Raw genomic sequence first — 16,654 nt, forward strand, 5'->3', positions numbered from 1 at the left:
AGACATTGTGTATATGAGCACACCGTGCAAAGAACAGTGGTGCAGTTAAGAGAGATAATGTATCCAGAGGAAAGAGCCAGTAGTTTCAGTGAATAAGTAATTGTCCCTCAGCTATTCTGTGACATAATTTGATATCTAGTATGTAGGCCATAACAGCATCTGAATCTGCTTAAATGTTTCAGGATAGTGTCTTCAGTGTTCATGAATTATTGCATGCCCAATATATTTGAAAGTCCTGGAAGCTGTCCTGACAGTTGGTTGTTGATTGTCCCAGTTTCAGGTGAATACCAGAACAGAACTGAGAACTACATCATTACCATTTAGTTCACAAATTTATTTAATCCCCCCCGCAAATTGACATCCACATCAGTGATCGGCAAACTGAATTACACACTGACAATTCTGACTTGCATTTGGAAAGTGCTCAGTTTGAATCTCAGCCAGGACACAAAGTATTTTGACTGAGAGTTCCATGGTTTTTCTCAAGCCTTCCAAGCAAATTAGGTCAGGACTCATTCCCATCCACACACTTTACAAGTCATTATTGACTATCTTCCAGTCACTGAACGCTATATAGTTTGAGTTACAGCATCATTGAATAAACTGCAGCAACAAATAATAGACCATAGAGATATATAATGCCATTGGTTTCATGCAGGTACTCTTCTTTAATGTGACCTATGTGAATATCATTTCAGAATGTATATTTGGATCCTTATCAACAGTGGTGTAAGGAAAGAGAAGCACAGTCACGAATACTTCACGGTGCCCACATTGTGGCTACAACACTGTCGTCCTGTTTCAATAGCCAAATGGAAAACATTTTTGCTAAGCAGGAAGAGTAAGATTTCATATTTTATATAAAAAGTATTAAAAAAGTAAGGTATGTTTGTATTATTTTGCTTTGGATCCATTCCTGGAGCAGATATTCATCACTTGTGTTAAAGAATTTAATTTGTTTGGAGTCACATTTCGATGTTTGCTGACAGTTGACTTCAGATCAGGCTAGCCTTTCTGCTGACAGTTTTGGTCAAATTACCCTCTTTGTTTTTTGGCTTATTTTAAATCAGATTATACTTTTTCTGACAGTTAACTTTTAGTTAGATTAGCCAGTTTTGCATGACAGTTCATTTTGAGTTAGATTGGCTGTTTGATGACAATTTGATTATATTGCAAGCTTAAATCATTTAATGACATTGTCACTAACTCCATGGAGTTTGGTCCTTCTAGGGAAGCCACTGGTTTCTCAGTTACTCAAGAATTTCCCAACGTTTTATGGAACCAGAAGGTTCATTGCCATGTTCACAAGAGCCTGCCATTGGTCCCTATCCTGAGCCAGGTCAATCCATTTATACGAACCCAGACTATTCCTGTGAGATCCATTTTAATATTATCCTCCTGCCTACATATTGGTCTTCCTTCTTTCTGGCCTTCCCACCAGAACTCTGTATACAAGAGTATACATTCCAATTCACTCCCATACATTCTACATGCCCTGCCCATGCCCTTGGTCATTCTAATGACATGTAGTAAATAGTGCAACTTATGAAGCTCCTCATTATGCAGCTTTCTCCAGCCTCCTGTCACTTCATCTCTCTTCAGTCTAAATATTCTCGTCAGTGCCCTATTCTCAAGTACTCTCAGTCTGTGTTCCTCCCTTAATGTCTGAGACCAATGTGATACTTTCAGTACAAAGTTATATAATGTGAAATTAAATCAAAATTGGTCATGAACAAAGTAAAGTTAAGATAAAGTTGCCCCTGTGCTTAACTAATTAAGCAGTATGCCGTGAAGGAGTACCAGGGAGTGGATGTATAGGTTGACGGTTTCTTGACTTTAGCACTAGTTGGAGGTGAGTGGTCAGCTGGGTGGGCATCACAGTCGGTCTGGACAACGTGGAGAAAACAAAATTCTTGACCCTACCAGGACTCGAACTCCATCCCATTGGTTGTCCAGCCCATAGCCAGTTGCTATATCAACTACAATATCCCAGCTCCTAGTCATAAACAAGAGGACAAGAATTTCAGAACTGGGTGATTGTGGCCTAATTTATAATATGATTCCAGCAATTGTCTGGGTGATGAGAAAACCAAAATAGACCTTAGTTTGGATGCAGATTCAAATGAAATACTTTTTGAGTCCAATGTCAGTGTTTTACAGCTACAAACACTCCTCTGAAATGTCTGTGCACTTGTGCGCAACTACAGGACATCACATCTACTCTTCATAATCACTGCCCTGAGAACCTCAGATTAGCTTTGCCGCAATACATTTGTGTACGTGCTGTGTTCAAAAAGTATCGAACCTTCTTTTTTCCCACGAAAAACCAATGAAGCGCGGGAGTCTCCCTTCGGTGGAGATGTGGAGGGGACATTCATGCGCAGTCGTGAATTTTTTCCCACCCGCAGAAAGCATCAGTCGCTGGCAATCGGCCTATGAGTGAGAACGTGTAGCGAGCGCTCGTCGGATTCCAGTAAGGTGTAAAATGACGGAACAACATGAGCAGCGATATTGCATCAAATTTTGCCAAAAGCTTGGCGATACCCGAGTGGAAACCATTCGCAAGATTCAACAGGCTTTCGGGGATGATGCCATGAGCAACTCACAGATAAAGGAGTGGTACAACCACTTCAAAGATGGCCACACATCAGTGGACAGCGAACCATGTTCAGGCAGACCCTCAACAAGCCGAAATGAGAATGTGATTGAGCAAGTGTGGACTTTGGTCATGGAGGACCGTCGTATCACAGTCCGAGAACTTGCAAACGAGATAGGGGTAAGCACTGGATCAGTACATTCAATTTTGACTGAGGATTTGGGGAATGAGGAGGGTGTCCACGAAATTCATACCGAAACTGCTAACAATGGAGCAGAAGCAACGCCATCTGGAAATCGCACAGGACATGCTGGACAATGCAAACAGTAACCCCAACTTTCTGAACACCATGATCACAGGCGATGAGTCGTGGGTTTATGGGTACAACCCAGAAACCAAGATGCAGTCGTCACAGTGGAAACATCTGACATCTCCGAGGCCAAAAAAAGCACAGCAGGTCAGCAGCAATGTCAAGGTCATGTTGGCCATTTTCTTCAACTCCCATGGGGTTGCGCATCATGAGTACGCACCACAAGGCCAAACCATCACAAAGGAATACTACCAGGAGGTCCTTCGTTGCCTTCGTGATGCTCTGCAGTGCAAACGACCGGATCTGTGGGCAGCAAAAACTTGGTAGCTTCATCATGATAACGCACCCGCCCATTCTTCACATCTGATTCAGACTTTCGTCGCCAAACACAACATCCCTGTGGTTTGACAGGTTCCATACTCCCCTGACATGGCTCTGTGTGACTTTTGGCTATTTCCCAAGCTGAAAATGCTGCTGAAAGGAACCCAATTTGAGTCAAGAGAAGACATCATGCGGAATGCGACGGACGGCTGATCACCATTCCAAAACACGCCTTCCAGAAGTGTTTCCAACAATGGCGGAAGTGCTGGGAGAAGTGTGTGCATTACCAAGGAGACTACTTTGAAGGGGATTAGGGTTTTGTACCTCCAAAACAATAAATGTATTTCTGCCAACCAAAGGTTCGATACTTTTTGAACACGCCACGTATATGCAGTAAATGGAGGCCAAGTCTCACCAGAAATGCATTTTGAGATATGTCTACTCCAACAAAGAGTTTGTTTCTACACTTTTCAGTAATGATAGTTGTTTGTGTATATGTATAATTTTGTGTCCTCATGTCAAAGGCAGGGTAAGTCAGGACTTCAGTTCACATGCTGCATAGTAGATGAAGCAACCCAGAGCCAGGAAGTAGAAACATTAATACCACTCATGCTAGGAGTGAAGACACTTGTCCTCGTTGGTGATGCAAGACAGCTGCCCGCCACTGTACTGTCCAAGGTGAGTAAGATCCCTTAGAACCATTTCTTTGTCTGCTTTATATATACATAAAGAAGAATGTGTTTGTTATCTGTCATACGTAGGTAAGTCAATAACTAAGTTACAAATGGATATAAAACTTAAATAAGAGTACTGATTTGAAAAATGCTTTTATTTCTCAACATAATCTCCCTCTACATTGAGGCACTTGTCCCATCATTTCACAAGCCCCTGAAAACCAGCAGCATAAAATTCTTTTGGCTGCTGTCAGAACGAGGCATGTTCACATGGCATGGCCTACCTCATAATGCATGACAGGTTAGGTTTTCACGAAGTCTGTACACGATGGGTGCCACACATGCTGACCCCACAACACAAAACGCAAAGAATGGGTCTGGCATTACAGTATCTCAGTCGCTACCATGATGAAGGACACAATATGCTAGCCCGAATTGTGCATCCCATGATCCAGACTTAATTTCCAAACAAAGATGCAATTTTCCAAGACAGCAATGCCCCGATTCACACAGCAGGAACTGTTCAGTTGTGGTTTGAAGAGGATGAAGGTGAACTTCAACATCACAAGATTTGAGCATGACTGAACCTCTCTGATCAGTTCTGGAGACTAGAGTGAGGAGCAGATTCCCACCTCCAATGTCTCTAAAGCAACTGGAAGATGTTCTTAAAGAAGAATGGTATAGAATTATGCTGGAGACTGTTCAATATTTGTATGAGTCCATTCCAAGATTTGTATTTGAAATAAATGAAGAAGAACACTCCACTGGTGTACACCTTTCCATCCTTGTTTCATTATTGTTTTGCATTTGTAACATTGCAGGTGGCCAAAGACAATGGCCTTGGTAAATCCTTGTTTGCAAGAATAGAGACATGTTTTGAGGACAGCATGCAGAAACCAGTGCAATTCCTTGATGTACAATACCGTATGCATCCAGAGATCTGCCTGTGGCCCAACAGGTTCTTCTACAATGGCCGCTTGCATTCCGCACCCAACCTTGCTCAACAGAGGGTCTGTCCACTACTACCATATTGCATTCTCAGCCTTGAGTACAAGCAGAATGTTAGTGGGTAAGCTGAAAGTAATATCACTCGTTAATTCACTATATTGCCTTTCAGTTTTGAGCTGTATCCAGTGTTTTGATGAACAATGCAGTTTTGGGGGCATCAGACTGAATGTCTCAATGATCTATGGATCAGTGTATAGCTGTATCTATGAATACAGGAACAGGAGATTTCAGTGCCAAAGCAAATAGTGAAAACATTTTCAAACCAACCTTTGGGAATGAGAGTTTACACAAAATTAGTAATGATAATGGAGTTCATAATGTTGTATTTTAGCGTCCTGTCGCACTGATTTTCATCCATGATATGTATGTAATGGCCGTCTTATAGTGCACTCAATTTCATATGTCACTTCTTACTACGTTTCGCTCGCAGCCAAAAAGGAAGGACACATCACAGACACAGTACACACAGAAACGACTCCCATAGTGGATGAACCATACTATACGCAAGTTTGAATTAAGACATGTAGATGAATAATCTTAACACGTTTTAGTATATACAGATTTTATTATAGTTGACGAATAATGTACTTTCTAAATAATTTTATGAAAGACACAAGATGGCAAACAATGTAATTGCGTAGCGTAAATAACGAACCTGAACATGGCACTATGTTGCCGAAACATGTAGTAAGAAGCGACGTATGAAATTGAGTGCACTACAAGACGGCCATTACATACATATCATGGATGATAATGGGGTTACGTAGAATGGTAAACTTTGCCACATCTAAAAATGTTACTCTCAAAACATCGTAACATCCATAAATTTACTTTGACATCTCCTGAGGGGAAGATGCACAACCAGACTGACCATATTCTGATAGATACGAGACGGCACTCAAGTATACTTGATGTCCGATGTGTTCGATCAGTCAAGGCAGCAGATTGTGATACTGACCACCACCTGGTGATGGCAAAGGTCAGGAAGAGAATGGCAGTGAGTAAATGAACACTGCACAGAGTTCATATGGAGAGGTTCAGTCTCAATAAATTAAATGAGGTACATGGGAAGGAGCAGTTTCATGGTGAAATCTCAAGTAGGTTCACAGCTTTGGATAACTTAGACACCGAAATGCATGTTAAAGCTTAGGAAACTGTTAGAGAGAATATAAAAATGTCTGCCAAACAGAGGCTAGGTTATTATGAACCGAAGAATCACAAGCCATGGTTCAATGAAGTATGCTCAGAATTATTAGTCCAAAGAAAACAAGTCAAATTGCAGTGGTTACAGGATCAAAGCGAAATAAGTGGGGATAATCTGAACAATATGAGACGTGAAACCAGCAGGCATTTCAGGAACAAAAAGAGGGAATATCTGAAAGATAAAATTGATGAGCTTGCAATGAACAGTAAGAAGAAGAACTTTAGAGACCTGTGTAGAGGAATAAATGACTTTAAGAGGGGCTACCAGCCTAGCAGTAACTTAGTGAAGGATGAGAATGGTGATCTGCTTGCAGATTTCCACAACATTTTGAATAGGTGGAAGAACTGTTTCTCTCATCAAATGTACATAGCGTCAGTGATGTCAAGCACGTAGAATACATACAGCTGAGCTGTTAGTACCTGATCCTAACCCATTTGAGGTTGAAAGTGCTATTGCAAATTGAAAAGGTATAGATCACCAGGTAGTGATCAAATTCCGGCAGAACTCATTCAAGCAGGAAGTGAAATATTATGTTCTAAGATCCGTAAGCTAATTAGTTCTATTTGGAATAAGGAAAAATTGCCTGATCAGTGGAAGGAGTCTATTATTGTACCAGTTCACAAGAAGGGTGATAAAACTGACTGTAGTAATTATCGGGGGATACCTCTGCTATCAACTTTATATATATAAAATTTTAGCCAATATTCTTCTCTCAATGTTAAGTCCATACATAGGTGAAATTATTGTGGATCATCAGTATGGGTTTCGACATAACAGATCAACTACAGATCAGATCTTTTGCATTCTTCAGATATTGGAGAAAAAATGGGAGTACAATGAGACAGTACATCAGCTGTTCATAGACTTCAAAAAAGCCTATGATTCAGTTAGGAGGGAAGTATTGTACAATATTCTGATAGAGTTTGGGGTACCCATGAAACTAGTTAGGCTGATTAAAACATGTTTAAACGAAAGTCCATATAGGTAAACATTTGTCTGATAGTTTTCCTATCCAGAATGGTCTGAAACAAGGAGATGCTTTATCGCCATTTCTTTTCAATTTTGCTATAGAATATGTCATTAGGAAGGTCCAGAAAAAAACAGGTGGGACTGAAATTAAATGGGACACATCAACTGTTGGTTTGTACTGGTGATATGAGTCTACTGGGTTATAATATAGATACCATAAAGAGAAACACACAGACTTTAATTGACGCAAGTAAGGAGGTTGGTCTAGAAGTAAAGACAGAGAAATGCCACGCCATAGTTCAAGTGGTATTTGTGGTGGACAAAGTGGCGCTGGGGCAGGTTTTCTGAGAGTACTTCGGTTCCCCTGCCTTCATTCCACCAACTGCTCCACAATCACCCTCGCCTATTATATGAGGCTGGTACAATAGGCCAGAAGTGTCCCCTGTTACGTCACTGTGGGAAGTGCTGTTACATCACCGCAGGGGAATGGGATGGAGCGTTGGCTGGCCTGTTACCATAGCAGCAGCTGTTGCTCCAATGCTGTTACGTCACTGCTGGAGGGGGGGTGTTTACCGATCGTTGTGCCGTCCACATCACAGTATTGTCTAAAAAGAAGAACCTAACAGTGTACCAGTATTTCACTTTTCTAAGCATTATATTTGCAATTAGTTTCTGGTTAACAGAGCTTTCCAGATCATCCAGTGCTGGATGTCACAACTTTTACTGTACCTCTGTACTGGCCTATATGGCATCACTTCACAGATGACAGTGCTCTTAATGATTAGCCTGTTTGTGGTTATTTGCTGTATATTATTTATTTCCCTAAATCCTATAAGTAACACATTTATATTGAATGTATGTATAAGTTTGCAGTCTTGCTGTATTTTGTGTCCAATTCAGGTAAAGTATTGTAAATGTTGCAGTACACGTAAGTATACATAGAAGAGGTCTTCTTGCCTGTAAGTTACATTTATTCTCTTTGTTTCAGGGAACTGTCAAATGCTGGTGAAGCTGAACTTGTGAGTCAGCTGACATTAGGCCTTTTGGAGAAGCTGGGCAACCAGCAGTTAAGCATAGGCATAATCACACCATACCAGAAGCAGCGGGCTACAATAATATCCATCCTGAAAGCTAGGCAAGTCATTTCTATGAAACCTGTGTGGTGAGAAAATATTGATGCTGTAAATGTTATGTTTTAGCCAGCCCACTTATAGGAGTGACAAGGTTGTGGACTGTGACCAGAGTATTTGAGTCCAGTTCTTGGTGGAGACAGATTTTTTTCTGTTCACAAAATTTTGTGGCTCTCCCCCTACCCCTCCTGTTAAATGGGTACTTAGGGTCTCTTTGCCCACAGGTAGAGCGGCTGGTGCATAATGCTAACTACTCGCTTCAATCTAGGGCCAGAGGCTCGGAGGGACTGGAGCTGTACCTCCACAAGAAGGTCAACATTCATGTTTGTTTCCAGCAGTGTTCCCCTGCCCACCTAGCAATTCTAGTTATGTTATGGCAGAATGAGTTGTTTTCACATGCATTGTGATTTGCTGTGGCCTAGATGACAGGGTTCAATTCCTGGCAGGGCAGTCTCTTTGAATCAAGCCCATTTCTGGAGCCCATTTGGCTTCCTGTTTGGTGATTAAGAAGGTCCATCTAGTACCAAGGTTAAGAATATGTTGTTGCAGGGATAATATTGAAACTGATCTCAGAGAAATGGAGTAACGAGGTACTGACCAGATTCTGCTTACTCAGGATAGGGCCCATTGACTTGCTGTTATGAACATGGTGATTAATGATCAGGTTCTGTGGAAGTCCTTAACTAGCCAAATGACTATCAGCTTCTGAAGGACTGCTTCACAGAATGGAATCATGACAGAAAATATGATTATGTGGCACAAGGAAGTAATTGTATACATCTGGGACTGGCATCATATAATGAAAGTTGTCAATGGTTATTATAAGAATCTGAACTCAAAATGTGTAAATTTGGCTTTTGGGGTTTAACAGTGTTCTCTTCTTAAGCTGTTCCAACCTTTCAGCATGCACTGCAGTTGCAGCATGTACTGACACTGTAATAGCTTCAGTATAGGATTGGCTAAACCCAGAAAGCCCAAAAAGGACAAGAACTGAGCTCAGAGCTTAACGGAGTTTGATGTATCATAATTAGATTGAGCTGCTCATGATTTCTGTATTGTTACATAAATTGCATACAGCACACACTCGATGTTCTCGTCTGCCTGTGTAAGGATGTCCAGTCTAGCATCAGAGACAGGAACTGTCACAAGACCAAAGAACCATATATTCCACTTCTAGATAATATGCACTCCTGATCTTTATGTTGGTTATCAATCATGAATGTGGGCAGAAATGCTACTGTACAAAATAAATTAAAATAACTAATAATTATTATTTCAAAATGAGAGGGAAAGTGTCTTATTTGGTATGCATATATTTTTGAAGCAGAGTGTTTGCAATTTGAATCCGGTATCCATTTGTTGCTGATGCGAATCTTGTAGTGAGATGTTTGCATCTTCACACTAATATATCTCGCCCATTTTTATTATGTGTAGGATATTTCTGTTAAATATGTTGAACTTTTTCAGTGATCCTATTTATTTACCTTTTAATTGCTATATTTTATTGCCAGTCGTATGAAGTATATGTAAATCTTGAATGACGATCATTCGTACTGAAGCACATCAACTTTCATTATCCTTTCAGCATGTGTCCCTAAATTGTGAATATCAGATATTCATTCAACATATAACTATTTATTGCCTCCAACAATGCAAAGAGGGAAAAATGAATGCTAATATGCAGGCTCTTCAATAAATATCATTGGAGGATATGTTAACACTTGTGTTTATTGTGCTAAACAGCAAGAAATGATATTCAGACCATCTCTTTTTCCATGTAATTGGCACGCTCATAGCAACATTTGATGCAGTGACACATATTTGATTTCCACAGAGAGAAATAAAGGCTTGGTGTGTGCATCCACCGCCACACTTGGTTTCCATGTCATCAGTGTGTCAGAAGTGTTTCCCTTTCTAGTACTTCTACAGTGATCCCTATAAGTGGAAATCACTATGCACAAGGCCCAGGCTGAGTGGTGGATGAGCAAGGCAGTCCCATGGCCATGAGACTAGAGTGAATGCATAATGCTGTTGCACAACACTACCACATCTGAACATATTGTGTCCCACTGGGACTGATGCCTCAGTAACCTGGTAGTTACATGGAGAAATGGATGATTTGACTGTTATTCCTTGTTCTTTTGGATATGTACATTGAAGTAATAAATATATGACCCTTAGATGTAACTTGTTCAACACCTCTCACAGATCCATTAGGCATATTGCATAGAATTTTTTGTAAATTTGCGCACAGTGCCTACCATCAGAAATTATTGTTCCTTGTATTTCTTTAAATAGGCACCATATCAGAAGAGTGTTAAATGGTGTAAATTGTGATGAGATCAGTATTTTATTTTCTTGTACAGTACGTTGTTTCTGAGAAAAACCAGTAAAATTTTATTTCACCTTCATGTAAAATACGGTTTATTTTTTATCAATACAAAGCAGAATTAAATTCTCATGGAAACACTTAGTGAAAAGTATGTATTACCATATTCCACAGAAATTTAGTTTTGGAGCTGAAATGTGAAGACGGATTCAGTCTCTCCATCATACAAAGGACGCGCCATATATAATGCCTCCTGTTTTTTTGTGTTAATCTGTAACATGTGAGCTGGATGTTGTTGGTGTTGTAGTAAAGGTTGAACCTTCCCGCCAATGTACTGTTAGTTTGGTTGTCGTGTGACAGATAGCGACAGCAGAGCAGTCTACCAAAATGGCATCTGACATAGAAGTGCATACGAAACAGATGTGTTATTGAATTTCTCACTGCTGAACAAATTGCACCCGTTGACATCCATCGACGCTTGCTAAAGGTGTATGGAGATGATACAGCAGATGTCAGCACAGTGAGGCGGTGGGTAGTGTGTTTCAACAGTGGTGAAAGTGAAGTGCACGACAAACCACACCCTGGGCATCCCTGCTCAGCTGCCACGCCTCACAGTGAACAGCGCCCCAATCAGCTCATCCGTACAGATTGGCAGATAATGACCAGGGAACTGTGAGCACGGCTTATAATCGGCTGTAATGCATTGGAAACGATGTTGGGGAAGCTCGATTATCGCAAAGTTTGTTCCAAGTGGGTCCCACGGATGCTTACACAGGACCACAAAACTCAATGAATGGAAGTCTGTCAGGAACTGTTGCACCAGTTTGAGGCTGAAGGTGACAAGTTTCTGGACAGCATCATCACCGGAGATGAGACGTGGTGTCACCACTACAAGCTGGAATCCAAAAGACAGTCCATGGAGTGGTGACATCCGGATTCCCCAAGAAAAAAGAAGTTCAAGACAGGGATAGGGGGAGTGTGATTTTGTTGGATTTCCTGGAGCCTGGTGAGACTGTCAATTCTGAACGCTACAAGATGCCGAGTAAGCTGGTAGCCTGCATTTCCCGAAGCAGACAACCTATCGCTTGCAACACGATAACACTAGATCCCATACCAGTTTGATGACCACCATGCATATTGCAAAGTTTGGCTGGACTGTCCTACCACATCCACCTTATAGCCCCGATTTAGCACCTTCAGACTTCCATCTCTATGGACCTATGAAAGATGGACTACGGGGTCAACATTCTCCAGACAATGATGCTGTCATTGCAGCTGTAAGAAAGTGGCTTGCCTTTGCTGGCACAGACTTTTACGAGTGCGGCATACAGGCTCTTGTTCATCGCTGGCAAAAGTGCATAACGAATGGTGGTGATTATGTGGAAAAATAGCTGTAAGTAGCTGAAATCTTGCTCTATTTAACTGTGTTATTATGCTTTCTGTATCTGTTGTAGTTTTCATTAAAAAATAGGCATTATATACGGAATGCTCCTCGTATGTTTATTTTATGAACTTTTTATAAGCAATGCATGTAAGTGCTGGTGTTATGGCAGTGTTCCTGTCTAGCTCAGGAAATGGAAAGGTACAGTGCACTTGTGGCTGTTTTGTATTGACAAGTTGCCGCCTAGTGAAGGCAAGATTTCTGCTGTCAAGCTCAAGGTGGATTCTTTATCATACTGTCATTATAGAGACCAAAAGTAGGAACTTTAAAATAAATTCTACAAGAACAGTCACTTTAAACAGAACTGGAAGCACATGCGGTGTACCATTCAAAGAACACGGGAGGTTAAGATATGGTGTATTATTCACAGTATTGTCTGACATTGTATAGTTGTGTTAGGTTTCATCAAAATGCATTTTTGTTGCAGTTGCTGTGCCTCCGAAAATGTGGAAGTCAATACAATAGACAGCTTCCAAGGACAGGAACGAGACATTATTGTGATGTCATGTGTAAGGACAGGTGGTGTAGGCTTCCTGTCAGATACTCGGCGCCTCAATGTAGCTCTGACTCGAGCTCGATATTCCTTGTTGCTCTGTGGCAACTTCACCTCTCTGCGGGTAGGCATAAGAGTGTAACACTATAAACGGAGGCATCTGCTTTGTATGTGGTTGCACACAACTCATTCCACTCTTTCCTTCACAAGTATTCCTAGTTAAGTAAAGCAAATTACAATCTGTTATGGCAGAGGGCAGGAGGGAGTTGTGAGGCTAAGGATGCTACACTCTCCCATAGCGATGAATTTCATTGCCATATGCATTAAAATACGATCAACAGAAAACTGTAACCACGTAACAGTTGTTATAAGTGTGTGATTTGAGGTACTCACAGTGGTGACTGTGAACATTATTTCTCCATGGATTACGTGTATTTAATGATGCTGGCAATAATTCAGCCTATACAGTGTCAGATGATTGGGTAGCAAATAATTAATTGTAAAGGATGCAGAAGGAAGTTCTTGTGGCATAATTTAGGGTACTATTTTGACATTTACCTGGAAGGAGTAAGGAAGGTGACAGGAAACCTCAATCAGGACAGCTGGTGTCCCAGCCAAGATTTGAACTAGGGACCTTCCAAATGCAAGTCAGACATATTACCTGTTGAGCCAGTTTACTTGGTGACACTGGTGTGATTGATATTTACTATCATTATAGAGGAACCAGCTGCCTCACGGTTTAGTGTTATGCAGAAGCTGTAGGCAGAACATTCCTCTAAAATGTCATTACTTCGTCTCACTTTTGTGAGAACCTCAAATCCCATTTAGTGATGCTTGTTTCCATTTATAAACTGCATTAAATTTAAACAGTGTTTGCCACTCAGTCTCCTGAGTGAATTATATTGTCATATGTGTACAGTGGCATCACATCATACAAGCATTTAACTAACAAATTCAGTCATACTTGCTCTAAAAAAATAAAACTTTAAATAGCCCAGACTACTCCAAAATAGTGCTGAGGGGGGAAGAGGAAGACTAATCATTGGAATATCCAGGAATGATGAGTGTTTGTGTTTACTCTCTTCTGTTTGAACCTGCTTTCCTTATTTTGAAAAACGAAAGGAGGCTTTTGAGATCACTTTGCTGTCTGTCCCCTCCCCTCAAATTTTCATTTTCTATGTGGTCCACATCATATCAAAGGAAAGCAGGCAGTTAGTTCTTCCCAGAACTTCTTTTTTCTTTTATTCTTCCATCTGTTTCTCCATGTCCCTCTCTCTCTCTCTATTTCTCGTGTAATTAAAAATAAAATTACTGGGTATATACATGTACTTTATGGGTGATTTAAGGGATTTTATGGGTAATTATGACTATACACAGTTTTGGGTTTATGCATCAACTTTCAAAATATAACCCCTGCATAAAAAGTGATACCGCTGTATACTGAATGTGAAATAACTTTAAAAAAATTGAATAGAGATTAGTAAGAGCTGAACTGTACATAAACCAGTGCTCAGTGAGCTCCTGCGTCTGTGCCCCAGAATAGTCATACCTTCACACAAGAGGGTTCATTACAAATTTGAGATATTCAAATCCATTTGATAATTCAGTTTAGAGCCTTAGTTCTAATTTAGTCTTAATCATGTGACTTGTAAATCACCAGAATTAGTATCCCATCACAACATAATACCAATGCTTATGCAGCATTGAATGTAACCCATGGAAGCGTAAACTTTATCTAAATAATATTTAAAAATGCAAGACAGGAAACATTTTCTCCATTACAAAGACTAGCCAGTTAAAGCTGTTTAGGGAAATATAGGTTCTTTGCACAATGCAGTTTTTAATATTGAGTAAAGTGGTATGTACAGTAACTATTTTACTCTAAAGGATTAAAAGAACATAATTCACACTTTACTTTCTAAAAATTCATATAGTCTGTTGCTTATATACATTTTGCAACATTAGAATGTACACAAGATTGTAATGTGGCTCATTCTAAACCAGATAATTAAGATGAATTATAATTGGTGTGGGAATATTTCATGGCATGCGTCACGTTACATTAGTCACCTTGATGAAATTGTCTGGAATAACATGCAGTCATATTCCATTTTAATATCTGTACAATGTTGCAGCGTTCTTTGCTCAGTCTTACATGGTACAGGTCCACATACTGAGTTTACTTGCATACTCTTTAGTTATTGATTTCTGTAGTGATAGGTCTGAAGATACTTAAGCAGTTGTCTTTTAAGCAAAGAAAATCCTTGTAGAATTAATATTAATAATTTAATATTTTACTCCATGATATGTATACAGTGGACGTCTTGTAGTGCACTCAATTTCACCTGTCACTTCACAACATGTTTCGGCAACATAGTGCCATCATCAGGTGTCCCAATTATGTCAATATATTGCATTGCTTGCCCTCATATGTTCAGTGCAACAGGACGCTAAAATATAACGTTAATATTTTACATTTTAAACATAGTAACACATAGTAAATTGCTCTGTTGAAAATAATGCTGTGAATGCATGACACTTATTAACACATACTTAATTCCAGAATGACAACACGTGGCGTGCTCTCCTAGAAAATGCCATCCAGCGAAATGTTCTGAAACATGTGCCAAGCAGTGTAGCCAGAAACAAGGATGAACTGCTGAAGCTGGTTCTAAGGGACATGTAGCATGCACAACCAGTTAGGTTGTGAATGTTGTATATTTGATAGAGGAGAAATGAACTAATTACATGGAAAAATATCCGCATCATTGGATTGTTGTGAAGTAAATTCCTTCTGTATTTTGGTTTATAAATTAGAAATAAATTCTTCATGTGTCTGTTGAAATAATGCCACTTAAAACTTATAGTCCTTTGATGGAGAATGTGACATATCCAGATATGCCAAGCATTCTGACAGAATTAATGTGTTACCTGATGTAAAACAGTATCATTGCCCATGGAGAATAATATTTCAAATTTATGGAAAATCATTCCATGCAAAGTGGAGAAAGTTTATTTTAGTGAAAAATTTCCCCAGAAGGAATCTTGCTCATTTTATGTGCCTTTCACTTTTTGTCCAATGTAATCCAGGAATTGTATTTTCTGATATAATCCTCATTTCCAAAATAAAATATGACTGAAGCCCATGGACAACATTTCTTGGTAAACTGGACTTCGTTTATGTGAGCCAATTTTCGGATGTGCTTTAGTGGATGATGTACCATTATGAACATGAATTGGTAAAACTGGAGTCTGTCTTTTGTGTTACATGAAGAAAGAATGAGACATTTGTTTTTATTCACCAAAGAAAACATAATATATAGTGTAAAATAGTTAGTTGCTTGTTTGGTTTTTATAAATCTACTATGTAAAATATAACAAAAGTTCCAGGAATCCTGTTTTTATTAAGTTAAGTATTACTGGACTTGTGGCCATGTTTTGGGTTGTCACATTCTGCAGCATAATATGTTACCAATGAGTTTAAATATGGCCACTAGAAAAAGTGGGACATCTCCTGGACAGTAAAGGTTAATTTATATTGATCTTCAAGTTTGGTAATCTTCCATAATGTGATCATGTTTCTTGGCACCATCTGGGACGTGACACCATTGGCGCTACAGCCCTCGTTTGAGCCTAGGCCTACCTCCATGAAACTCCCCGTTTTCACTTCGGTTTACTAGATCTTAGACATACAGCAGGACTGCTTGGGCGGGTGACCAGCTCGTCGCAAGGCCTCTACCTGTACACAAACACAGAAAAATGCACACAAACATCCATGCCCTGAGTGGGATTCGAACCCACGATCCCAGCTTCTGAGCTTCTGACCGCTCGGCTACCGTGACCGGCAATCTGATAGTTTACCAACATAAATTTCTACCAGCAGTTTTCTTCTGCAGCATCACATCCCGAAGGACTCTTCATAATTGATCAGTCCTGTAAGAACCTAAAATGTCATATTCTTTGACACAATAAATTGTTTAAGTGATGTTGCACCCTTCAGTTGTTGGGAAGATGCACTTTCTAAGTTACTCTTAGTATTTTTTTTAATGCAATGTAATGCTGAATTTTGTGAAGTCTAGGTATCCCCTGAAACTGTGATTAATGTATTCCTGGAAATGGCTGCAGAAAGTGAATTGACTGTAACATGCTATAATACGGCATGCATTCCAAAGTTTAATA

The 16,654-nt window shown here is 39.8% G+C and overlaps 1 protein-coding gene across 4 annotated transcripts in view; it reads left to right on the forward strand.

The window, feature by feature from the left end:
- Positions 1 to 16,156, forward strand: part of LOC111865630 (probable helicase senataxin) — a 66,714-nt gene extending 50,558 nt beyond the window's left edge. For all 4 annotated transcript variants that reach the window (XM_023853807.2, XM_023853809.2, XM_023853808.2 and 1 more), the window contains 6 exons: positions 699 to 841; positions 3,752 to 3,905; positions 4,723 to 4,970; positions 8,071 to 8,217; positions 12,410 to 12,599; positions 15,039 to 16,156. In XM_023853807.2, the coding sequence (XP_023709575.1) occupies positions 699 to 841; positions 3,752 to 3,905; positions 4,723 to 4,970; positions 8,071 to 8,217; positions 12,410 to 12,599; positions 15,039 to 15,161 (1,005 nt within the window). In that variant the 3' untranslated portion in view covers positions 15,162 to 16,156. The remainder of the gene's footprint in view (positions 1 to 698; positions 842 to 3,751; positions 3,906 to 4,722; positions 4,971 to 8,070; positions 8,218 to 12,409; positions 12,600 to 15,038) is intronic.
- The last annotated feature ends 498 nt before the right edge of the window (positions 16,157 to 16,654 follow it).

The sequence above is a fragment of the Cryptotermes secundus genome, unplaced genomic scaffold (assembly GCF_002891405.2).
Source record: "Cryptotermes secundus unplaced genomic scaffold, Csec_1.0 scaffold2482, whole genome shotgun sequence".
NCBI lineage: Eukaryota > Metazoa > Arthropoda > Insecta > Blattodea > Kalotermitidae > Cryptotermes > Cryptotermes secundus.